Source organism: Erpetoichthys calabaricus, chromosome 1, assembly GCF_900747795.2.
Source record: "Erpetoichthys calabaricus chromosome 1, fErpCal1.3, whole genome shotgun sequence".
Lineage (NCBI taxonomy): Eukaryota > Metazoa > Chordata > Cladistia > Polypteriformes > Polypteridae > Erpetoichthys > Erpetoichthys calabaricus.
This window is the reverse complement of record NC_041394.2, coordinates 47,211,418-47,238,170: the sequence shown is the minus strand read 5'-3', so window position 1 is coordinate 47,238,170 and position 26,753 is coordinate 47,211,418. Positions and strand designations below refer to the sequence as shown.

Sequence of the window (26,753 nt, the reverse complement as noted above, 5' to 3'; positions counted from 1 at the left end):
GAGTCTCCTTAATGGAAGCACACTGCTGACTGCCTCAGATTCACTAAGATTATGTAAATTAAAGCTATGACTGACAAATCACTAAAACAGTTGTGTAATGTGACATGGCCTTAAGAAAGCTATCTTTAGACTTAAGAAGAGAAAACGAGGGCCGTAAATGGATTTTCCAAAATTATCAAAGGCTACTAAATAGTAGGACGGCACGGTGGTGCAGTGGTAGCGCTGCTGCCTCGCAGTTAGGAGACCTGGGTTCGCTTCCCGGGTCCTCCCTATGTGGAGTTTGCATGTTCTCCCTGTATCTGCGTGGCTTTCCTCCGGGTGCTCCGGTTTCCTCCCACAGTCCACAGACATGCAGGTTAGGTGCATTGGCGATCCTAAATTGTCCCTAGTTTGTGCTTGGTGGGTGTGTGTGTGAGCCCTGCGGTGGGCTGGCACCCTGCCTGAGGTTTGTTTCCTGCCTTGCACCCTGTGTTGGCTGGGATTGGCTCCAGCAGACCCTGTAGTTAGGATATAGCGGGTTGGATAATGGATGGATGGATGATAAATAGTAAAACATGCAGTCAGATACAGGTGAAAACAGGACATCTACCCTGATAAATCTACCCAAGTCCTTACCATTCCCCCACATGGAAATACACTGATCTGGAAGCAGTGGGCATGTGCCATTATAACAGTACCCTTTTCCACTCTGGCAAGGCAATCCATTGACAGCAAAGACATTTTCGCCGCAGGTGGCAGACACACCATTGCAGGCCTCAGGGATGTCACACTCATCCTTGCTGGGTCTGCATTCAGTACCTGCTGGTATTATCTGTAGACAATAGAAAACATGCACATAAGCTATAGAGGTAGTCAGTCAGTCTTTGTTTTTTACATTAAAAAAGCAACAACATGTAAAAATGCACATTTTAGAAACCAAGAGTGAATGCATTTTCTCACTGTATACAGAGACACAGTGAATTTTAGTACACAATTGAATAAAATTAAAGGTACTGGCACCAGACTCATTCCTTCTCACCTTTAGGAAACAGCAGGTTCATTGACTGTCTGTGTTAAACAGGGGATGTGAAAATCCAAGAAATGTGGTAAACGTTTAGTATACAGAATTAGAAACATGGAAAATGTTTAAATGGAATTCTGAACTTAATGTGAAATTACAGCAACTCAAAATGTGCAGATGTACTTTTCATGGCGTTTTTGCATATCATGCCGAGCACTCGAAGGCTCCTTTAGTTATTTCATGTTTTATGTTTGTTTATCTGGTTGATGCTTAAACATTGGCAGGTGGGTTTCACAAGTGCAGCATGCATTCTTCTGTTTGTTCTCAGCATGCCTTTCTGTTTTTCCTGTTCTCACTCCCTCACTCTGCCTCTCGCTCTTTGCTGGAAGGCAAGCAGCACAGCAGGCAGGAAGGGGACGGCTTGTGACTCTCTTGTGGATTAGGCCAACGTCTGCTTGTTTTTAAGTCGTTGGCCTCATTTGAACTTGTTTAAAAGGGAATAAAGTAAAAAGGAATTTGAAAGGTGGTTTGAGTAAATTTTCTTAAACTTAGGGAAGACCTATTTATGAAATGTAAGGTACACCAGTTTTTAGTTTCTATAAACTTGCGCTCATCTCCCATTACAGGAAAAATCAAGAAGTAAATGACTTGTGTGAGAGGGGGCTACACTTACAAATATTTATCACTCCAAGGCTAATCCATGGAAACGTACAATCACTCCTGGACACTTACAGTCAGAGAAATGTAACCCTGTTTGAGAAAACTGTAAGAGCGCAAATGCTTTGGTTTTAGATGCAATTTTCTTTTATATAATTTACAATTTTTTGTTTATTTTTTAAAAGGAATGAAAGGGAGCTAGCATACTGCTGTGTGCACCATTATTCTGCTGATAAGCAGAAAAAGAAGCCCAGCTGCAAGCCAAGCCATTAATGGTTCTAATTATTAAAGCAGCAAGAGTTCATTGACATCAACAACAGATTTATAAGATGGCAAGGCACTGCTTACTGTACTCGGGGAAACTTGTGTTCTGCATCCGACAAACTTCTGACAAGTCTTTGCTTAGTGTGCCCATACTACACACTCCAGTGTCTCAAGTTTTCTCTCTACTTTGTTTGCTCTCTGCCTGACTATAACTTCCGAAGGTTTTATACACAGCACAACATGACCATATTTAACATGGCCTTCTCATAACTTCACTGTAATTTAATCCTGATACTCTGTATATCCAATTCATTATAATAACTATTCATGGTGGCTCTAAAATCTGTACTAACCCCTACTCTCTCTTCTGTTTCCTTTCCGGCGCAAGCCACCACCATCTACTCAAAGCACTGCGATGTTCCAACATTGATGGATTAAAAGCCAGAAGTCTGCATGACCATCATCATCAAGTCCTTCCATGAGAACCTTAAATACAAAGAGGACTATTTCATTTATGTTAGGTAGAATGCCCAGAGGGGACTGGGTGGTCTCGTTGCCTGGAACCCCTGCAGATTTTATTTTTTTCTCCAGCCGTCTGGAGTTTTTGTTTTTGTTTTTTCTGTACCCCCTGGCCATTGGACCTTACTCTTATTCTATGTTAATTAATGTTGTCTTATTTTAATTTCTTAGTTTGTCTTTTATTTTTCTTTTCTTCATTATGTAAAGCACTTTGAGCTACTTTTTGTATAAAAATGTGCTATATAAATAAATGTTGTTGTTGTTGTATTTCATCCTAATTCAGTGGTACAATAGCTTACCTTACAGTTATCGCAGCATTCTCCTGTGGCACACTGTGAGTCTGCAGTGAGCTTACAGGTGGTGGCGTTGCAGCAGATATTTGTGCATTCCTAGAAAGAAAAATGTGTTTAGATTTTTGATTAACAAAGAAGACACCTTAACAGTGAATGGGCAGAAAGGAGCCAAGCTAGTCACCTCTACTGTTCCACAGTCACATTCCTCTCCACGCTCTAAAAAGCCATTGCCACACACAGGGTCAGCCTTCACGTCATTCATATTGGGCACATTTGTCAAACACACAGGGTTTCTCTGAGATTGAAAATCCTGGTAGTTCTGGAAACTGCAGCTGCTGAAGCGCTTGGGAATGTTGTAGCTACAGAAGAAGCAAATTCATTGTGTTAATAGGTGGTGATAATGCACTCACTGTCCCGCACACTTTACTAAGAAAGCACACAAGAGATTCTGGTTAGAAATTTGTATGAATGCAATTCACTCTGCTAGCAGCCCCAGTGTTGATTTGCTTCTTGCCCTTTGCTATACTTTAGGCGTCAAAGAAGACTCAGTTGTGTACTTGTTGCCTTAAACATCAGTTGCAGACATTATAGCAGAGTGGGTAAGGCTTTGGCTCTCAAACCCTGAGGTTGTGGGTTCAAATCTTGCTACTGATGCTCTGTTAGCAAGTCACGTCACCTGCCTGTGCTGCAATTGGATAAACAAAAGAAATATTTGGGGTCAGTAGCTTACAGGCTACCTGGTAGGGTATGCAAGGTCCAAAGTGAAACCTTGCAATCCCTTTAAAAACTATGAACTCCTGTGTGTGAAGCATGAACTACGCAATGTCATGATTGTTAGATAAGAGATCAGCACTGGAATTTCCTGACAGACTCTTTTCCAACATCATTATACAATGCCAATCTTTCCTTTTTTCTCATTTTCTTGGCTTCATATTTTTTTAGTCTCCTACTATTTATGATTTTTTTTCTAAATTCTCTCTATTTAATTTAGTCGTAACATGTAGTCATAGGGGCGGCACGGTGGAGCAGTGGGTTAGCGCTGCTGCCTCGCAGTTGGGAGACCTGGGGACCTGGGTTCGCTTCCCGGGTCCTCCCTGCGTGGAGTTTGCATGTTCTCCCCGTGTCTGCGTGGGTTTCCTCCGGGCGCTCCGGTTTCCTCCCACAGTCCAAAGACATGCAGGTTAGGTAGATTGGTGATTCTAAATTGGCCCTAGTGTGTGCTTGGTGTGTTTGTGTGTGTCCTGCGGTGGGTTGACACCCTGCCCGGGATTGGTTCCTGCCCTGTGTTGGCTGGGATTGGCTCCAGCAGACCCCCGTGACCCTGTGTTTGGATTCAGCGGGTTGGAAAATGGATGGATGGATGTAGTCATAGTAAAGAAAACTGCAAAAACTTAGAGTTTACATTAATTAGAGTCCTCCACAAAAGGAATGAAAGAGATGAAGGCTAAAACTTAACACCTTTAAAGCTGCCATCATTTTCTTTTCTTCTGTTTAATCCCTGGTGTATAATGAACTGTAATCTAATAAATAGTAATACAGTAATCCCTCCTCCATCGCGGGAGTTGCGTTCCAGAGCCACCCGCGAAATAAGAAAATCCGCGAAGTAGAAACCATATGTTTATATGGTTATTTTTATATTGTCATGCTTGGGTCACAGATTTGCGCAGAAACACAGGAGGTTGTAGAGAGACAGGAACGTTATTCAAACACTGCAAACAAACATTTGTCTCTTTTTCAAAAGTTTAAACTGTGCTCCATGACAAGACAGAGATGACAGTTCTGTCTCACAATTAAAAGAATGCAAACATATTTTCCTCTTCAAAGGAGTGCGCGTCAGGAGCAGAGTCTGTCAGAAAGACAGAGGAAAGCAAACAAATCAATAGGGCTGTTTGGCTTTTAAGTATGCGAAGCACCGCGGCACAAAGCTGTTGAAGGCGGTAGCTCACACCCCCTCCGTCAGGAGCAGGGAGAGAGAGAGATAGAGAGAGAGAGAGACAGAGTTTGTTTTTCAGTCAAAAATCAATACGTGCCCTTCGAGCTTTTAAGTATGCGAAGCACCGTACAGCATGTCGTTTCAGGAAGCAGCACCACAAAAGATAGCAACGTGAAGATAATCTTTCAGCATTTTTAGACGAGCGTCCTTATCGTCTAGGTGTGCGAACAGCCCCCCTGCTCAATCCCCCTACGTCAGGATCAGAGAAAGTCAGCGCAAGAGAGAGAGAAAAGTAAGCTGGGTAGCTTCTCAGCCATCTGCCAATAGCATCCCTTGTATGAAATCAACTGGGCAAACCAACTGAGGAAGCATGTACCAGAAATTAAAAGACCCATTGTCCGCAGAAATCTGCGAACTAGAAAAAAATCCGCGATATATATTTAAATATGCTTACATATAAAATCCGTGATGGAGTGAAGCCGCGAAAGGCGAAGCGCGATATAGCGAGGGATTACTGTATAAGTTACTGTAGTGTATGATGGCAGTAATTTGTTTTCCCTTGAAGTACTGTCACGTTTACAGAGTGCAGAGAGATTCTTTCTTATATGCCTGATCTTTCAACAAGTTGTTGCACTCTGGCACCATGATAAACAAGAATGAATTAAAATACAGAACCATTTTAAATTCTAGTCAGACATTGCTAATACAGTTTTAACAGTTCAGTCCATCTTGCAGGGAAAACTTGGGGTTTGGTGGAAGGATTGGCACTGCAACCACCTTAAAAGAAAAAAAACCAAAAAACCTCCCACTGTTCAGTGTGGTGCTGCGGTGTCGCCCGCTGCTCTCGGGTCCCAGTCCTGGTGGTTCATTGTGTGGTGGGTGCTCCCCACCATTCTGTCTCTCAGATTTAAAATGTGCAGATGAAGACATTACCTGTTATTTTAAAATAAAGCTCCTGTAAGGCTTCTGTCAACTTCCAAAAGTGACTTGTCAGAAAGGTGCACTGTACTTACTGCTCACCCAGATGAGAAATAGTGCATGCTGGTCCTGACTTTTTTTTTATCTACTTTTCTTTTTAAAAATCATTTTCATACTAAAAACTAGGCAGTGCACTTGCACTTCAGTTGCTCAATGTGTGGAGTTTGAAGAGCAGCAACTTACCTAAGGGCTGGCGCCATGATACAGCTGGGATCTTGACAAATACAGCTGCTAGAATCATGACTCATTCCTAAATTGTGCCCCATTTCGTGAGCCATAGTTGCTCCTACTGCAGTGCTTGAGGCTGAGTGATCCTAAAAAGAAACAAATGAACAAGAATCATGGAACTAATTCTATTTGAATTGAATAAATGCTGAAATGTGTGATGGATGCTTCAGCAGCAGACTGCTTGTCAGTAGGTTATTTGCTGAGCCAAGTTTGCCTAGTTTATTGAAATAATTTAATACACTGTTTGTCATGGGAAAATATTTTTGGCTCCCACTTTAGCTCAATATATTGATACCTACACAAAGAACTAGTAGTGTTGTCAAGTTGGCACAATTGGCGGATTGAACTTTTAATGGTAATCTTTGGTATAAATGAACATCTGGTCTGGCCTAACCACATTTATGAGGCAGTCAAAGGCAAGATGATTTGAGAAAAAGCTTTAATAAGAAGAAGAATAATGGTAATAGATCTTATGTGGTACATTTAAATAGATTTAGTCTACCAGACTAAAAAAGGAGAAAGAATTCGGAAACTGGGGTGAATATTAATCACTGTGAATTACAGAATACTTATCTCCATAGATTCATTTTTAAAACAGGCACCATTGCGGTCCTAAAAGATTCAGGAAGCTAACGAGAGTAAAAGGCCTTAGTAACCTGTTGTTACATACACTAGTCAGTGACAAAAATGAGGTTTGATGAAGATCTAAAGATACCAACAGATGTGTGGCATGTGCAGTGAGTAGTGGGCAAGAATGGCAGCACAAATGTATGCGTCAATTGATTCTCACTTTTATTGGCAGACAGAGCAGGGATGATCAGACTGCGGTGATGTGACAGGTACACTCATTCATCACTGCTGCAGCACTGTTCTGGACACATGACGATTGTGCACCAATCACAATGTCGCTCCTACCTGAATTACTCCTGTAGAATATTGTGAGCACATTGTCCCCACATAAGCCAGTCCAACAGTTGCACCTTCAAAGTCAATTCCCCTGGTAAGAAAAAGAATAAAGATTTTAAGTAGTCTTTCATGTTGTCAGTAGAACTGTGATAGCACATATTATAAATTGTCTGCCTAATGCCTCTTAAACTATTAACACCAAGTAAGTTTTGTTTTCCATTCATTGCTGCTCCCCTTCTTAAATGAAAAGTAGCAGGCCACAAGTTAACTCTGTGAATGTAAGCTTTCTGCAGAATCCGTTTTGCTTTCCCTTTAATAATGATCAGTGACCCTTACGTGAGCAGCTGTGCATTATCGTGTTTCAGCGTGGTCACCAGTTCAGAGTTTCGCCACTTTGTAAATGTGTCCAGGGTTGCACCAGCTGGTGCGGTTATGCTGATTTTGTCAGAAGTTGTCCAATATTCCAATCCTACCAGAGCGACAAATGTCTTCAAGGGCTTATACACCTGCATTTACAAATAAGAGAGAATGCACTGAGGGAATCTAGAAAAGCTGTATACCTTGAATTTTGTGTAATGTAATAAAAGTGTGTAAAGAAGAAAGGCATCATTAAGGGTGAGCATGTGCCCTGCAATAATTAAACGGTTTGGGTTAGGTTGGCTGTCTTTTGGTTTCTTTTTTGTACAATATCTGTGAGACTGTAACAATTTATTCATATCATCAAAACAAATAAAGCTTAACACCCTTGTTTCATTCTTACCACATTGATGTAATTGACTATTTCAAATACTCGTTTTCGTACTTCATTGAGGTCATTCTTCATTTTCTTGTACTGCAAAAACACATTTCAAAAACTGTCAAAGAAGAAAAGCAAAACTAGTATTGTCCTCAAAATGTTACTATTCTTCAATCAATTATGCATACAATAGTCTCTTGAAACAGAAGACCCAAATTACATTTGGTAATATGACAACAACCATCCATCCATCCATTTTCCAACCCGCTGAATCCGAACACAGGGTCATGGGGGTCTGCTGGAGCCAATCCCAGCCAACACAGGGCAGAGAACCAATCCTGGGCAGGGTGCCAACCCACCGCAGGACACACACAAACACACCCACACACCAGGGCCAATTTAGAATCACCAATCCACCTAACCTGCATGTCTTTGGACTGTGGGAGGAAACCGGAGCGCCCGGAGGAAACCCACACAGACACGGGGAGAACATGCAAACTCCACGCAGGGAGGACCCGGGAAGCGAACCCGGGTCCCCAGGTCTCCCAACTGCGAGGCAGCAGCGCTACCCACTGCGCCACCATGCCGCTGACAACAACCACTTTATGCTTTTATTTATAAAACTTTTATTTTAGCACACAGGATTCAGTTCTCATTTTAAAACTTAAAAAAGCACTTACCAGTAAAGTATCAGTAACTATGAAGAGTTCAACATATTTCAACTGTTCTGTTAATGAACGTCCCTGAAAAATTTATAAGAAAAACACAAAAAACCTCAGTTACTAAAGTTTTAACAATAAATAAAAAAATTCTGAAAATAAATATGTAAATATTACTTTAATAATACAGCTTATTCTTTTCCTAAAGTGCTGTACCTTTGTTCTGTATTTTTTTTTTCTTTTTTGAACAATGTTAGGATATAGAAGCAGATTTTTTTGCTAATACTGTGATGGTATATTCTGCTGGCAGAAGTGTGCCATAAAAAGGACACAACTGAATTGGTATGGCGCAGGACAGAATCCTACATCCCTAACCCTAACCCTAACCCTAATCCTACAGACATTTTAAGAGGAAAACAGAGAAACTCACTGGTATCAAGTATGGTTCAGTGCACACCGGTGCTTTGTGGCAGCATTCCCCAGAAGGGCATTAGGCAGGGGCACTGACATGAGAGTGTTTCTGCCTGGGTGGTAGTATGCAATCCTACATCAAAACACTAAAACGCAGGTGTCTTAGCACATGTTGATGCACATGACACACTCACTGGAAAGAAACTGAGGCCAGGGAGGAAACACCTAAGGTGACCACAATTACTATTAGCTAGGGGGTGCATATTTTCAAATGTGAAGATATGGCATTATGTTGCCCACCCCCTTAAAGCAGGCAGCAGAGTACTGCCGTGGGTGACCAGCCTTTTAGAGACAGCTGGATGGCCAAGGGTGCAGGGACATCTGGAGCAGCTAGACACTGTGCACAAACATCAAGAGTCAGCTGAGGAATGTTTTAGCAATGTGTCCCTGGAGCAAATAGAAAGCTTCCCCTGACTTCTAAGGTTCTAATGCCAGACCAGAAGTAGTCTGGGGTGGACATTTAAATCCTCAAAGCCAGAGTTCTGATAAAAGAATGGAAACAACTTGTGGGAAGAAGAGAGGCCAGGTCTGAACTGAGTGTGGGACTCAGGATAAGAAGTATGAGGTGAGAGAGAAAGTACATTAATGTCATACTGTGGTGGGAAGTGGGCAAGTCAAATCACCAAATGGACTGACAAAACACTTGTTTACAAAGTCCCAGAAAGACTGTAGGTTTGTTATTTTTCATCTTTATTTATATGTGGTGTTTTCCCTGTGATTATGGCTGCTATCGGTTTATGTTTCTCAGCTAAGTTACCTGTTTCTCCTGGTGTTTGGCCGGGTGCACAATGCCTCTTCATATCACAAGCTTCAATAGCCAGGTTTCCATCTGAAGGAGCTTGTGAGAATTTGTTTTGTTGTTAATTTGTAATGTTTGCCAGTGTAGGCGATAAAAATGGTAATTTGTTGGTAATATTTTATGAATATTTTTTCTGTTCTGATTTAAAAGATAATTGTGAATACTTTCTAATACTGTGAAAAACCTTAGAGGAAATATTTTTAACAGGAAGAATAATGAATTTACAAATTTCATGTGATGTGACAGGATTTTCATCACATGCCCTCCTATAACAAAACATACAGACTTTCAAATTCATAATCTACAGTTCAGCATAATGTGCAATGTCACTTTCAAACAATAATATAACCACATTCCCTCTTGCACATTTAAAAAGGACACTAGTGATTTAGTTTAAAAATAGGCTAGTGAATATGTATCCTATCTAGGCGTTCATAATATTTAGAATTTTGAAATTGTTCTGCATAGCTATACAAGTCTGAACTGGTAAATACAGCTGCATCATGCACACTCGATGAAATACATCATAGTCAATCAGCCAAAGAATTATAGGTGGCCATCTTTTATGGTTAATGTACAGAAGGTTATCCTTTATTGTTTTCTCAAAATGATAGAATAATTTTCTCAAAAAAGTACAATGTCATTAGTTTATGTTTTGTACTGAGACCCAATGCAGTTATTTTTGTGACAAACCGCCCGCACCACCCAGGCACCCTACCCATTGTAAGCTTATAATAGCTGTCCAAATGTAATTGTAACCCCTTCTCTGGTGTCTCCTACGTCTTCTTTGCAGAATGCCCTCTTACTTCATAATCAACATTTTTAGTGACCTGCAATCCCGTTATCATACTATATCTAGTAAGCTAAACATTAAGTGATATGCTTTGGAAAACATTTTGAAAATTATTGCATTGTCTCAAGAAACAACTACAAAAATATATATGCAGATCTTCTGTCAGCTTCCATACTAATGTAATCACAGTAACTTTTAGCTGAGGAAAGAATTCAAAATATGCATTCCACCAAGCACACCATATGCCTGTGGCACAAGGTAGGCCTAGAAATGGCAGTATGTGATCTTGTTGCCTTTTGCAAAGTTTTGTTAATTTGTTACGGCCGCACATGGAAACAAGTTGGCAAAAGCAAAATTTGAAATTAGTAGTTAAACTTAAAAATGGACATTTAATCAATGGAAACAGTTAATGATATATTTGAAGACAAAAAATTAAAAAAATAGTGTCTCTACTTTTCTAAGAGTTAATTTTCTTCAACTGTTTAGGATGGCAGTGTAACACTGTTGACTCTACGAACAGCATGACAGATTTTGGGACAGATTTCAGAGTGAGCATTTTGCTTGATAAGACTGGCATAAAAAATGATATGAAATGTAGTGCACCACAAATAGTAGGACTGACCCGTGTGAAGTGTCCCCTTTCAAAACACTGTGGCAATTGAGTTTGGCTAATAATCACCTGTTTTTTTAATTTTTTTATGGAAATTATACTGTAGATCACAAGACAATAAGTAAAAACAGTATTTCCATATTGGCTAACATGGTACCACACCCTAGTACTACAGAACAGCATTTATAAATCCTTGCAAAATATTGAAGAAACTATGTAACTTTCATAGACCCATCATCCATCTACTGAACATAAAATCAGGGCCTAATATCAGTAAGGACTGGACTGGGGGCCAGTCTGTCCCATGGTACACTGATGCATGTGAGGCCAATGTTAGAATCGCCTATCCAGCCAAATGCACATCTTTGACAAAAAATTGAAAACTGCAGAAACATGAAAATTGCTCAAGCAGAAGATACAAATACCACACCGACACTTGTTCAGGTTGGGATCTGAACCTAGAACTCTGTACCCCTGAGCCAGCATCCCTACCCAGTGTGCCATTTTTCGTCCGGCAACTAAATATATTAATTAATAAAAACTAATTAGAAGATATGCAATTTGTAAAAAAATATGTAAAATAAAGGTAATACAGCATATAATAAGGTAATATATACACATATATATATATTGATTCAGTTGTGCTTTATATGATTTACGATTCCCCTGTTTTCCTACAACATCACATAGACATCCGTGTTAAGTTAAGTGGTTATTCTGAACTTGCCGTGTATGAATCTGGAGGGACCCTGTGGTGGACTAGTGGCCCTCCCTTGCACCCATTCCTGCTAGGACAGGTTCTAGCTCACTGTGACCCTGATTTAGATTAGGCAGGATGTTTGAGAATGTTATTAAAATCCTGAACAAGTTTTATATTTTGCACATAACAAATCAATAATTGTGAGTATTTCTCCAATAAACACTTTAATGCACATTTTCCTAAAATCCCTAAAGTACAAAGAAGAAAAAGATGCACTCACCCTGGAGCGCACCCTGTTTATCTTGGGGTAGTTATCATCCCATGTGGTGTTTGTCACTCCACACACTGCTGGTGTCTCATTGACTTTCTCAAACTGGATAACAGCATGATCTCCCGTGTCATTCGCCTGAAGTGGCTCAATCAGGTAACGCTGTCCAGCAGTCTGGAAAAATCCCCTGTAATTAACAAAGTAGTAACGAGGATTGGAGGATTCAGTCTAGAGAAGTCTCAAAGCGCACAGCAGCCATAGCGGACTTGTGGCAGTCAGCACTGTAGTCGTAGCAGACTGGCTATACGTCAGTAGTACAGTGAATCCATTGTACAGTAGAAAAGCTGCCAAGATGGAAAAAAAATTACATCTTTTTTGTGAGTGGGAAGAAGGAGGAGGAGGAGGAGGTTAGGAGCACACACTGATATAGCGCATTGCCGCACCCACCATATGACAAACCAACTCAGGATCCCAGATTAGGACCCGAGTGCAGCCATGTAATAGGTGACACCTCAGCACCACACTAGTTCAGATGGAATGGAACAGTGTGAATTTTTTTTATGGTGGCTGGAGTGCCAATTCTGCCACCAACCCCCAGGTTTTTCCCTGCAAGTTGGAGAGCCTACATGCAGGATGGATGCAGTTTAACGTCATACACAGGACAGGTTGGATTCTTTCACCAGGCCTTTCATGCTGTATTGTTAACTGAAATTCTTTATTACTCTCTGTAAATAATTTAATTCATCAATACATTAATGCTTCTAGCATCACATAAATGCTGCCACCAATGAGGTAAACAGGAGGGAAATGGCTTTTACCAATGGAAACAAAGAAGACAAACTGGTAATTCATATTGTAAATCTCAGAACAAATGGAAGAAAATAAAGAAAATAAATGAGTGTCCAACTTTCCTGGTTAAAATACCTAAGCTTGCAGAAGCAAAGTTACCAAACTTAAAATTTCAAGTAAGTATTTTTTTTTAAGTTGAAGTTATTTCTTCATGGTCATTGTATTTATTAATTTGACACATAAAATGGCATTCTTAAATGAAGTATTTTTTATAAATTTAAAAAATACGATGGATGTTCAAAAAGTTTCCGCACTTTTTTTTAACTCTATTTATTAAGAATTTCAAAAACAAATGCCATCACTTTTCTACATAGTCACCTTCATTTGCGATGCACTTTTCCTAGCATTGTACCAACTTTATAATGCCCAATTACTAATGCTCCTGCCTTCACCATTTCGAATGAAAACATAAAAGTGCGGAAACTTTTTGAACATCCCTCGTTCTTGCAGTTAGCAATGGGGATGAAGGGTATCAGGGTCCATACATGGATAAAACAACTTAAGTTTACAAAGTACATCCATTTTTCAGGGGACAAATATTATTGGATATTAATCTGCATTTTGAGTTTGTACAAATAATTTAGATAGATAGATAGATAGATAGATAGATAGATAGATAGATAGATAGATTTTAAAACACTGTATCCATATTGCTTATGAAGGAAATAAAAAAAAAAAAAAAAAAAACGTGTGACATTCAACCGTTTTAAAGGAAAACTGGCTCTGAATCTCATCTCATTGCTGGTGTCTCTTCCTCCACAGCAGTGTGAGAAAGGCAAGTAATGGGCACCAGCCCATTCCACAAACAACTTGCACACGCACCCATGCATAATCCCATTCATGCTATCCTGGAATTGCCAAATCAAATTATCTTTGTGGCTTTGTTTATTAGAGAGAACACTAACACACAAACTCAACACAGACAGTGATCAGACACACGAGTCAAACTCACAATGCTAGATTTGTGAAGCAGCACCAGTAATGATTGGTTTGCCTTACCACCCTACATAAGGTCTTTTCATCTGTGCAGTTTTCAGTTTCCATTGTTAATATTCTCTGGCTCCACTTTTCAGCCTTGCAGGTGTAATGAAATGACTCACCTTAAATATGTTTGGAACTTCATTTGGCTTCAGTAATGGCCAATCAGGATCATGTTTTCTTTTTCTTTTCGGCTGCAAGTATTCCTCCACAAAGAAATGAGCTCTACAGACTCACACTTCTATTTTCAGTAGTTCCTCCAATCGAGGGCTTACATTCAACTTAAGCACTACAAGCCATAGTTTTAAGGTATCGTGATTACCAAAATGAACTTGATGGAAACTGTAAAAGCTTTACTTTCATCCTGGATATGTCCATGCTGTAAACAGCTTCAGGCACGTGTTTGGTTTTGTGTTTAAGTCTAAACTCCATTCACGATGTCAGCTGTGAGCAGACAAGCAAGCAAGCAAGAAATGTATTCTTACCTCAAGAAAAATAGTTCTTAGAATTTGAGATAATTACTTCTAATTTCTTTTTGCTATCACAAGGATGGGAAAGCATGTTTTCTTAAGTCTTTTATGCTTCAAAATGGATGTACTTGATAAATTATAAGGCATTTTCATTAATACAATATTTATTTTTCTGAATATTTTTCTGAATAATTGTTCATTGATATTTTTTGTACATAGGTTAATCTAGTTTGTATTTATTTTGTTATAAAATATAAAAAAATATATTAGAATATTTTTGTAGTTTTTTTTCTTTCTTAACAAGGGGCTATTTATCAGCCACTAATACTGGTTATGAGAAATCACAGACTCCTTATCGGTATTGGTGGCAAAAATCTCTGATCCGTCAGGCTGCACTCTGTTCCCTGGTACCCTTTGGCCCCATTGTAAGCTTCAAGAGGTATTTTTAAAATTAATTAAAAAAATGCTACAATTATATGTGGCAAATTAATACATGCCATGATTGTGAAGAAATAACTTTGACTTGAAAAATGCTGAATCCTGAATCCTTTAAGTTTCTTTGATTTTTTGTTTGATATAGCCCCATCTCTGTTGTGTTTTTTTTTTATAGCTAACTGAACATAAACTTGATATACATTCATACAGAACTGTACAGACATGTACTGCTTATGGATTTCACTGTGATGCTGGCACATTAACTTATGCTTCAGGTAATTAGGAAGTTGCTTGCACCCATATAATGGTAATTTAGCAATTGACCACAATCTCAACTTTAGTTTCCATTTGGGAGAATAGCAATTTTTCATTACTTGACTTTTCAGATTATTACTCTGTTAGTCCTTAATATTTGGTGCTGTTCAATTACAAGGTGACAGAGAGTCAGAACCTATGTTTAGAAGCAATAGTCAGAAGGTGTGAACCAACCCTAAATACAATACCAGTCTACCACATGGCACACACATGTATATACCATTTACAGTCAGCCAATTTAGTGTCAACTAAAAGCACGTAAGCAATGTCATAATGTCTTCCAAATGTATTTTATAATTTTAGTTATTAATTAAAATGGTGAAATCTGCAGGTTCCTTGTTATTACTGGAAGTGTTCCAGTCATATAAACTTTACGACAGAGGCAGGAAGCACCATGGACACTTTGGTTGTGTGCAGTAGGTGCCCTCTTGCTCCAACGGTGCAGGTGAATAACTTACCTGAGCCCTCCATCACAGATGCTAATACTAGCCATAGATTCACTGTCATTGTGAATATGACCCTGATAATAGCAATCCTCCTGCAAAGAAAAGAAACAAGAGTTTTTTGTTTTTTTTTGAAGTCCATCATCTTTATTACACTCCTGCATTTACAGTATGTCCAACTTGCACACTGTATGTTGCATTGGCAGGAGGCTGCACGTCAGGCCCACAAACTTGTGATTAGCATGTGCTGTGTGAGAAAATGAGCGACTCAAAGTATTAAGTGAGAAAAGTCTCTCTTAACGCTGAAGACGTCAGTGTGGTTGGCGAGCTGACTACACTGCCCAGACTTAGCTCTGCTACACAGTGGCTGCTTAAAGTTGTCATTCACAGTGAAGGGTATCCAACTTACTACACTAACATCTAATAGTTTTGCACAATTTCTGCTTCATATAAACCAATGACCTGCAGTAGTGAAGGGAGATTTGATTAGATCAGTGCTTTCCAAGTTCAGCTCTGGGACACGTCTAAGGCTGTGGGTTTTTATTCCAATCAGTTCCACAAACAGGGCACCATTCTTACTATTAATTGATCTTGTTGTTTACTGTGCTCTCCTTTTTCATTCTCTTATTTTAACAAATTGTGGAATATTTGTATTTTTGCTATCACATTATAAATGTGTATGTTTCCTTTGCTATTTTAATTTACAGGTAATTGACACTTTCCTCTAAAGTTTATTTACTTAATTGTACCCAAAATGTTGATAACATTAAATGCTTAAGGGGAACAATTACTTCAGTACCATATCATTCCTGAATGTTATTCCTGAAATAAGTTGCATATTGAACTTGAAAACCACTGGGCTACATTCTTCTGTTGCACTCTGTTGTAGAATTTATTTTTTACTTGTGTTACCTCATTTGACAGCTATATAATTTCCACACATATCATATCACGTTCACCATTAGGATATTCTTACATACTTCCTTCTTTCCATTCAGCCATTCACAATTTGGCCTTGTCATTTCACAGATTTTGAATTGTCTTTCTTTTTAACACTGTTTTTGTTATTTTCTGTGTTGTCCCTTGTGGCTCAGTTACCTTATTGTTCATTGAGAATGTTAGTGCTCTAAAACATGTTTATTGTCTCGTCTGCCATCATTTTATTACCATATTTAAAATGCTCCTGGTTTTTCCCCTTTCTATTTGAACATATTTCGATATATTCTCTGTATTGTGTCTCCTTTTTGTCGACTCAACCACACATGTCGCACCTCCTGTATCCTTTTGATCATATTCTGCTGGCCCTGTGTGCTGTATTCGTCTTAATTTGAGTGCCTATTTTGTGTGTCTCATCATGCTATGACTTATACTTCCCTTTGAACATCACCAGCTATTTCTGTGGTTGTAGGCTTATTTCCTTTTTAGTCATCAACACATTATTAATTTCTACAGCAGATTCTTTGAAGTTTACTCAGTCTGCTATGTTGTCAATTCTTCTTAAAAGAACTCTGTAAGGAATAGACAATCCATAACATACCAGGTCATGTGGAGTGATGGTCACCTTCTCTCCATCTTTCGTGTAATGAGTTTCTGTATAATTTTGGGCTATGAGTCCCCTGAAATGTCAAAGAATGGGAGAGAAATAAACATATTAAAAGAGCTCAATGACATACTTGATGTTTAATAATCCTTGTGGGTCTGTGGAGCAATCAGATATCTCACAGTCCAGCAATGTTTTAGTGAACTTTATTCATTTTCATCCATCTCTCCACCTTCTGGGACTTAATGGCTTTTGTCTTGCACTCCAGGTTCATATTTTCCAATAATGTGTTTTCTGGGTGTCTGACTTTCGGGTAAAGGACACTTGATGTGGCACATAAGTGAAGTAGATCACCTACAAATATGCTTTTATTGAATAGTATGAAGACTTTGTAAAACGGATCATAAATGCAAGTTAATAACCCTCATGAACATCCTCCTGAATCTTATTGTAAGCCAATCTCCTTGCACTGTAAATGTAAATCAGTGTTCGTTAGCCAGAGGAAGTGTGAGGAAGAACTTTCTAGAATTTAATTTGGAAAGTACCAAGATTCCTAATATGTAGGACTAAATGGCAGACTAGCAGTTTGCACAAGAGTGGAGGGAGGGGAGTGATGTGCATCCATGATATCTGAGGGAGTTATTTTTTTACTTTGTGTGTCTGACAGTTTGTAACTCACAGTCTGATATGTGGTCCTTTTATCACACTGCTGTTTTCTGATGTTATAGTTCTTAAGCGTTTATGCTCCTCTGGCTTTTACCCAAATGCCATTTACCAAATACACAATAAGTTACCTTCAGCAGTTTTTTTGGGCATTAAATGCAAGAATTGTGCTTCTGTGAGGTCTGCTGTCTACTCTGAGTGGGCAAACAACTAGTGACAACTTACAGATTTGAGGGCACAATCAGGAAGGAACACAGCAGCGCCAACCCAAATTTGCAGGTGGTTTGGGAGAGTTGGGGGTCAAGGTGAGACAGAGAGAGATTTTTAGGTAAAAAGTGTTTTGTTGTACTTATAAGTAGGCAACTGGGCCAGGTACTCCAAGTGATAGACAGGGAAATCAAGATGTATGTTGTCAGTACGAGGGAGACATTAGGATTTCTCTTCTGCTCTGCTCACTTTGTACCCTGTAATCCTCCTGGTTTAGGCCTCCTTGTGTGGTTCATTTTGTTAAGTATAGTGAGATTTTGTTTTTTTTTTTACATACTTCTTCAGAGTAATCCCTGTCTGTACACACTATTATCAAAGATTTTTTTTTTCTTATGATGGATTACCCGAGTAAAAATAATAAAGATTAACAAAGCATAGCGATACAATAAAAGTCATTAGAGACCAAAGCCAGGGCAGTCAAGTCATTTTTATTATATAAAGCTGTCTTGGTAAGATCTGTTTGTTATCATTTTGAGAGTCACAGAGTTTAACTCAGATATCAGGCTATTGTAAAAGTTACACATGCGTACTTAAAATGAGCGAATGCCTGTTATTTCAAAAGATAGTTTATTGTTTTAGTAAAAGTTTATCATCAGTCCCATCATTAGAAGGTTTAATCACGGCCGAGGATGAATGCTTTACTTAATTAGGCATTTTATCAGTGATATTTTAGCATTGTTTTATATTACAGGGCTGTAATCTGTTTCATCAGCGAGGCAGAAGTAGAGTGATGTACCAGGTTATCCATTTATGGATGCAATGACACATTTTATGGGCTAGCTGGATACATTACAATATGTGAGGCAGCTCAGGCTCCTTCTTAAGGCAAAGCGTAACACAGAAACTGGAGTTACCTGTGTTTATATACACTCACTATGAAAACAAAAAGCACTTTGAGTACTGAGAAAAGTGCGATATAAATGTAAACAATTATTATTATTATTGTTATTTAGGAAAGAAACACAATTCTAAACCCCTGATGTGAAGCATCTTTAGTGTCAAGAATTACCGAACCTCTCCTACCTCAGATTCATTTAGCAGGAAATGACAACAATGAATGATGAATATCTTCTGATACAATAACAATCCAACAATGTCTTCTGATGTTTTTGATGAGTTTTCCTTACAATGTGGATCAGTAATTACATTTCCTGGGTCACTCGAGTAATGTAAATAGTCCACATATCTGCTCATAAAACTCTTGCCTCTATTCAAACTATGCTGTAATGTGTTACATTTTAGCATCAGTTTAACTTCCAATTCTTTTCTCTCCTATTGTGTCTTGAAGTTGCCCATAAGAAATGTGACTTTGACGTCATTCTTGCAGCGTCCATTGCTGCTGAAGAGGCAGAGAAGCATTCATTTGTTGGCAAGCAGTCAGTACAACAAGAACAGGACTTGGTAACTGTCTCCTTGATCATTGTACATTGCCGTTCATAGCTTTACTGCATATGTTTCTCATAAAACATCAAGTATAGCAAGTATTCAAACCAAAGTGAAGATAATTGACAGGATAAAATGACCAACATTACTCATGTTATGCAATATACTAACCAATATTTTTGTTAGAAAAGGAGTAATTGAAATAAAACATGTCTGATATAGTATGGTGTTTTAGTCTCCTATCTCTGGATTAATTGTTATTGTAATTACAAGGAATACTTTTACCTCTTATTATCCTCCTTGCCAGTTTTCTAAAATATGTTTCAAGGGGTCTCGAGGACTGTAAACAACCATGGAAGACTCACCAGTTTTTTTCAGGGCACCCTGACTCAAATTTATAGTTGCCCATTAAACTATTGTTCTTGTCTGAGGTAGACGGGAGGAATCTAAAGTACTGAAAAAAATCCATACGTACATGGGGAAGAAGGTGCAAAGTTAACACAACCAGGACATGGTCTGTAATTTGAACCCAGCCACACTAAGTACTGACCCAGTGTAGCCTACATTCCACTTAGTGACTGTCTGCTTTGGCAGTGCCAAGCTGCAGTAAAACAATGAAACAATGAGACTTTTTCTTTTTTACTGTGGTCTCTTAAGACTAACTCCACACTACTATGTTTGCATTTATAAACTGCATTTTTAAGTGAAAATGATCTCTTTCCATATTAGCGTTTTAACATCATTTACAAAAGTATCATGAAAGAGAATCCTTGAACGGATAGTAATGCTACTGGTCACAGGATTTGTTGCAGAACTGTATAAAGCAGTAAATTCTTTACCTTGTGTGCTTATATGCATCTAAATTTCTTTTTGTATATTTCAAATGCTGAGTACAAGTGAAAAATACAGCAAGCACCATGGAAAGTAATTCTTGTATGTCCGCTATGTTGGAATATGGTTTTCATCTGTGAAGTGTGACCAATCAGGGGCTGAGATGGTGTAATAAGTTGGATCCAATCAGTGAAGGGGCGAATATTAAACAGGAGCCAATCAGAGTGCTATTAGAGTCTGCATTGAGTCTGTCCTTCTACACCACAACGCTGTGGCTACTTTTTCAGAAGTTGGAGGTTCTGGAGAGCATTGTCAAAAGTCTCCATTTTTGGGGGTTACAAACTTGGGGGGTACTGTGAATGAAAGGCAAAAACAAAGTGTGTGGTTTTTAAACAAAAATGTACTAGTGTGGATATGGCCTAAGAATGATGGGATAGTGACTAAGACAATAGTATGCCAAATATGGGTCTCACTCCTGGCTCACTATGCATTTATGAGCAAATAATTTCACTGGTCTTGTGTGGCTGGGTTGTAATGCATATCATGTTTTATAATTCAGGTACATGATGATTTTAAAAAGAAAAAAGCAATATTCAAAAGAATGGCTGACAGTTAAATGCCCCCTGTCTTCTACTCCACATTTTGGGTCCCCCTCTGTACTAGACCGACAGAGTTTCATCTGATATTTTCATTTCAGACTGGGTTACTCACTCATTCTTCTCCAAGTCGATCACAAGCTCCTTCCCATCTACTTTCAATCCATAGTGCACTGTATCTGGATACTGTGGCTGTGGGAAGAGAGAGTCATTTAATTCTGGAAAATACAGAAAACATGTTGAAACAGAACAAGCTAAGAAGCTTATGCAAATTGCAGGGAAATAATTGTTGTTGCATAAAAGCTGGTAAAATAAAGAAGTATTATTGAAATGTTTCTGCTCTCATATTTCTCTTATTAGTATAGGAAAAATTCACGTTAATGGGCTGACAGGATCTGAATTGCTGCTCACTCTTTACTTGTTTTATTTTACTTTAAATCATTCTCATGTGGGACACTTTAAACCCAATACTATGGATTGCTTTTGAGTGCAGTGTTGGTTAGACACATGCCTTCTCTGCTCCTACCTGCACATCCCGCTTGTATATGGAATGCAGTTTTGTGAGTCTGACCACCTCATAGTCTTCGATATCTTCAAGCCAAGTGCTTCCTCCTGTGAGACAAAATAAAGAAGTGGTATTCAGCTCTGGAGTGGAATCGAACTCCATACTCCATACTCCATACTCGAACATGCTAATCAGTATAAGCTTGTTTGTTTGCAGGATAAGTTTAGTGTAAAATTATGATCATAGTCACACTGATCTGTTTGTTTTTATATTTAATCAAATATTAGAAGACACCCAGCCATTCTTCTATTTTATAAGCTCTTATTCCCTCATTGTTTTTTGTCCATTGTTGATTAATGTTTTTATCTCATTCTTTATTTTCTCAAATGCTGTAATGTTTCTTCCACTTTTGCACCCATTTCACTTTTGTTTTCCACCTCTCACCTCATCTTTAGGTCAGCTTTTTATCTTATTTTTATTCTTCTTCCAGGATTCGCCAAAGTAAAGCTTAAATGCCACTAACTTTATTTTCCATCATACATCATCACAGGTATACATTAAAAAATGACTTTGATTATTTCATAAGATTTTTTTGGGTGCCGAATTAAAAAATTAAATCAATTCTTCTCCACAAAATACATTTTTTTATCGGTCAATAGCGTTTAAGGTTTTTGCACAAGAATTAAATATTGATATTTTATGTTAATGATAATTTGTTTGAATGTATTATTTTCTTAAATTAAAATCTATGTTTAAAGCAAAACATTATTTGATAATAAGGTAAGAAGAAAGCTGGAACTGAGCACTCTGCTGAGTCATAGCAGCAGCCAGAAGCATGTGAAGCTGTTAAAGACTTACAGTATCTGAACATGTCATCAGGACAGCAGAGCCAAGGATTTCCATTGGGTTCAGAAGGAACAGCCAGCCAGAATAAACCTCCAGCTTGGGGCCAAAAACATCATCAGATGTAGCCTGGTGAATCCCGATAAAGTGCTGCTGCCACCACTTCATATCAGGTTTGGTTTAATAAAGCAGTTTGTCAAAGGCTTATCAAAAGATGAAGCCTGTTTAATGTATTTGTGCTTACAGTTTCCAGATTTGTCAGAAGCTAAATTGAAAAAGGGCATTTTTGCTGGACCTGATACTAAAAAATGGATTTCTGATGCAGAATTCAATGGTGAGACAAACAGCTTGGAACGAGAGGCATGGGTATCATTCAAAGAAGTAATTTCTAAGTTTTTAGGTAACAATAAAGGTCCAAATTATAAAGAAATTGTGAAAATTGTATTGGCTAAGCTTAGGGAATTGGCTTGCAAGTCTCAAAGCTCAGTTTTTGGATTCACATTGTAGGATATTGTAATCTGTTCAGTTAGCCAATAAAATGTGTCATCTTGCCGGACTTCCCATTGGATTCTCATTTGCTATTTTTCCCTGAAAATCTCGGAGCAATGAATGAAGAGCAGGATGAAAGATTCCATCACGATATCAAAGAAAAAATACTTTGGGATGTCAGTGTAATGGTGGACTACTGCTGGATAATTCATAGGGAGGCACCAGAAATGTGTACAAACAACGGGCCACCAAACCAAGTTTTACATCAAAAAAACTAATTGAGAAAACTAGCATAGTTATATACATGTCAAAAAATAAATTTGCTCATAAATGCATAGTGAGCCAGGAGTGAGACCCATATTTGGCATACTATAGTCTTAGTCACTGTCCCATCATTCTTAGGCCACTCATGAGAAGCATATTGTTAAAAAACGCTTCTTTGACTCATCAGCAGCTTTAAAACTTTCAAACATGCTAACCAATCAGTCCGTTTATAGTGCCAACTATAATAGCGAGGAGAAGTAAATAGTAAGGTGGAAAGATTTAATACTAAAGTGAGGGCTGCTGTTGACTTAGTTGCACCTGAAAAGACAGTTAAAAAATCTTCTAGCATTGTTATACCATGGAAGACCCAAAGAGTGTCTGATTTAAAGAGAACATGCCGTAGAGCTGAGCGTAAATGGAGGAAAACTAAACTAACTATTGACTATGAAATATTAAAAGTTAAAATAACAGAATACAATAACACAGTCCGTCTTGAGAGGCGCTGCTATTTCTCTAAGATTATAAATAACAATGCTAGTAATCCCAGAGTGTTATTTTCGACAATTGATCGTCTGTTAAACCCAGGTAACTCAAAGGAATGCCTCCCAAGTACTTCCAGTAAAACCTGTGAGGCTATTGCTGTATTTTTCAATCAAAAAATTAATGATATTAGAAATAACATAGTATATCTCCCCAACACTAAGGATCGTCCTAAACCCCAGTACCCCATAATAAACAAATTAAAGTCTTTCACTAGAATAGATTTACCTGATTTACATACAATAATTTCTCAAATGAAACCCTCCACCTGTGCCCTTGACCCAATACCAACAAATTTTTTCAAAGAAGTATCGGGCATGCTAACTGATAATGTTCTTGACATAGTAAATTCATCATTAGATACGGGGGTCTTCCCAGACTGTCTTAAGACTGTGGTAGTTAAACCCCTACTTAAGAAAAATAATCTCGACCCCTCTGCTCTTGAAAATTATAGACCCATCTCTAACCTGCCTTTCTTAAGTAAAATTCTAGAGAAGGCAGTCATTATGCAGTTAAATGAGCACCTCAATAAACATGCTATTCTTGATAAATTTCAGTCAGGTTTTAGAACAAATCACAGCACAGAAACTGCACTCGTTAAAGTAGTAAATGACTTGCGGGTAAATGCAGACAGAGGCCATTTATCTGTTCTCATCCTCTTAGATCTGAGTGCCGCATTTGACACCATTGATCATAATATTCTTAAGAATCGCCTTAGTCAATGGGTGGGCCTCTCTGGCAGTGTCTTAAATTGGTTTGAATCCTACCTGGCAGGGAGAAAATTCTTTGTTAGTTGTGGTAATTATAACTCAAAGACACATGATATTCTATATGGTGTTCCACAAGGCTCTATCCTGGGTCCACTGCTCTTCTCAATCTACATGCTTCCATTAGGTCAGATTATCTCAGGGCACAACGTGAGCTACCACAGCTATGCTGATGACACACAGCTGTATTTATCAATAGCACCTGATGACCCCAAATCTCTTGATTCGCTAACACAATGTCTAACTTGTATCTCAGAATGGATGAATAGTAACTTTCTCAAATTAAATAAAGAAAAAACCGAAATCTTAGTGATTGGAAATAATGGATACAATGAGGCTATTAGAAATAAACTGGATGCATTAGGATTCAAAGTCAAATCGGAGGTAAAAAGCTTAGGGGTAACCGTTGATTGTAATCTGAATTTTAAATTGCATATTAATCAGATAACTAGGACAGCATTTTTTCACCTAAGAAACATAGCAAAAGTTAGACCTCTTATATCATCGAAAGATGCAGAGAAATTAGTTCATGCGTTTGTTTTCAGTCGGCTAGATTACTGTAATGCACTCCTCTCAGGACTACCCAAAAAAGACATCAATCGTTTGCAACTAGTGCAGAATGCAGCTGCTAGAATCGTTACCAGGAAAAGAAAATCCGAACACATTTCTCCAGTTTTGATGTCACTACACTGGTTACCTGTGTCATTCAGAATTGACTTTAAAATTCTGCTTATGGTTTATAAAGCTTTAAATAATCTCGCCCCGGCTTATATATCGGAATGTCTGACACCTTATATTCCAAATCGTAACCTCAGATCCTCAACTGAGTGTCTCCTTAGAATTCCAAGAGCAAAACTTAAAAGAAGTGGTGAGGCGGCCTTCTGCTGTTATGCACCTAAAATCTGGAATAGCCTGCCAGTAGGAATTCGCCAGGCCAATACAGTGGAGCATTTTAAAAAACTGCTGAAAACACATTACTTTAACATGGCCTTCCCATAACTTCACTGTAATTTAATCCTGATACTCTGTATATCCAATTCATTATAATAACTATTCATTCAAAATCTGTACTAACCCCTACTCTCTCTTCTGTTTCCTTTTCCGGTGTCCTGTTGGTGGTGGCGTGCGCCACCACCATCTACCCAAAGCTCCATGATGTTCCAACAATGATGGATGGATTAAAAGCCAGAAGTCTGTATGACCATCAGCATCAAGTGACTCCGTGAAAAACCCGAACTACAAAGAGGACTATTTCATTTATGTTAGGTAGAATGCCCAAAGGGGACTGGGCGGTCTCGTGGCCTGGAACCCCTACAGATTTTATTTTTTTCTCCAGCCTTCTGGAGTTTTTTTTTGTTTTTTCTGTCCACCCTGGCCATCGGACCTTACTCCTTTCTGTTAATTAATGTTGTCTTATTTTAATTTCTTATTTTGTCTTTTATTTTTCTTCTCTTCATTATGTAAAGCACTTTGAGCTACTTTTTGTATGAAAATGTGCTATATAAATAAATGTTGTTGTTGTTGTTGTTAGGCCATGTCCACACTAGTACATTTTTGTTTAAAAACCACACACATTAGTCTTCATTTTTGCCTTTCATCCACACTACCCACCCGATTTATTAATATATATACTTAAAATATTTAATTGACTAAATGTTTTCATGTTAATTTGATTTAGAACAATATTTTATACATGAATAAATTGTGTAATTTGTTACATTTCAATAAAATTTTGAAACATTGGAAACGGAGACAAAATGAATGCAAATTAACCTAACTACAGTATTCACAATTAAATTTTTTTGAATGAGGTCAGTTTTGCAGTCCTGCATTACCTTGCAGCCTTATTGTCCTTACATAGTATGATGGCTGTATTGCTAGCCAAGGATTTCCAGCAGAAGAAAGGGCTAAGAAGGAATGAGACAGCAGAGGTCCCAAGGCTGAATCACTCTTACTGTGAACAACTGTACTGGTGAGTGGAAAGTCCCTGTGCATGCTGGTGTGGGTAATCTTAGGAGCCGACAATGAACAGTTAATTCAGTAATTTAACAGAATGACATTTAGGGAAAGGGTGGCACAGCGGCACAGTGGTAGAGCTGCTGCTTCGCAAGAAGAAGACGACCAGGGTTCACATCACCAGTCCTTCCTGCATGGAGTTTGCATGTTCTCCCTGTGTCATCGTGGTTTTCCTCCGGTTTCCTCTCATGGTCCAAATATATGCACATTAGGTGAATTGGTGACGCTAAATTTGCCCTAGTGTGTTTTTGGTGTGTGAGTGTGTATGTGTTCACCCTGCGATAGATTGGCACCCTGTCCAGGGTTTGTTCCTGCCTTGCGTGTTGTGCTAGCTGGGATAGGCTCCAGTACACCCAGCAACCCTATTATGGATTAGAAAATGACTAACTGACATGCGAGGAATATTCCTAAAAAGCCATTTTGAGTTTGGTAAAAGGGAACATGTAGGAAGCCAGCTGGTTCCAACAAACAAGCAGCAATAATATTCATGAGGGACAGGGGTCCTGCTCCCCTATGTACAGAGAAAGGTTTCCAGGAGAGAAAAAAGGTAACTGTACTTTTATTATACTCAGGGGTTCAGTTGTTCCTTAAGCAACTACAGGCTGCTCTGATCTAATAGCGCTTGGACTTTACATAGAAATAGTTCTGAAGGTTATACCGGAGCAGCTTTAAAAGCTGACTTCTGCCAGTCTCAAGTTGGGAAGTGTACTTGGGGAAAAGACACACATTAGTGAGGGAGTTAGTC

General features: G+C 38.5%; 1 protein-coding gene across 4 annotated transcripts in view; it reads right to left on the bottom strand.

Moving 5' to 3' along the window:
- Window positions 1-26,753, bottom strand: part of adam28 (ADAM metallopeptidase domain 28) — a 129,011-nt gene that overhangs the window by 64,855 nt on the left and 37,403 nt on the right. For all 4 annotated transcript variants that reach the window (XM_028798933.2, XM_028798940.2, XM_028798948.2 and 1 more), the window contains exons 2-14: window positions 21,111-21,196; window positions 20,700-20,776; window positions 16,842-16,920; window positions 15,320-15,399; window positions 11,827-12,001; window positions 8,195-8,257; window positions 7,539-7,610; window positions 7,115-7,284; window positions 6,788-6,869; window positions 5,828-5,958; window positions 2,915-3,092; window positions 2,740-2,829; window positions 616-811 (exon numbers count right to left, since the gene is read on the bottom strand). In XM_028798933.2, coding sequence (XP_028654766.1) covers window positions 616-811; window positions 2,740-2,829; window positions 2,915-3,092; window positions 5,828-5,958; window positions 6,788-6,869; window positions 7,115-7,284; window positions 7,539-7,610; window positions 8,195-8,257; window positions 11,827-12,001; window positions 15,320-15,399; window positions 16,842-16,920; window positions 20,700-20,776; window positions 21,111-21,196 — 1,479 coding nt within the window. The remainder of the gene's footprint in view (window positions 1-615; window positions 812-2,739; window positions 2,830-2,914; window positions 3,093-5,827; window positions 5,959-6,787; window positions 6,870-7,114; window positions 7,285-7,538; window positions 7,611-8,194; window positions 8,258-11,826; window positions 12,002-15,319; window positions 15,400-16,841; window positions 16,921-20,699; window positions 20,777-21,110; window positions 21,197-26,753) is intronic.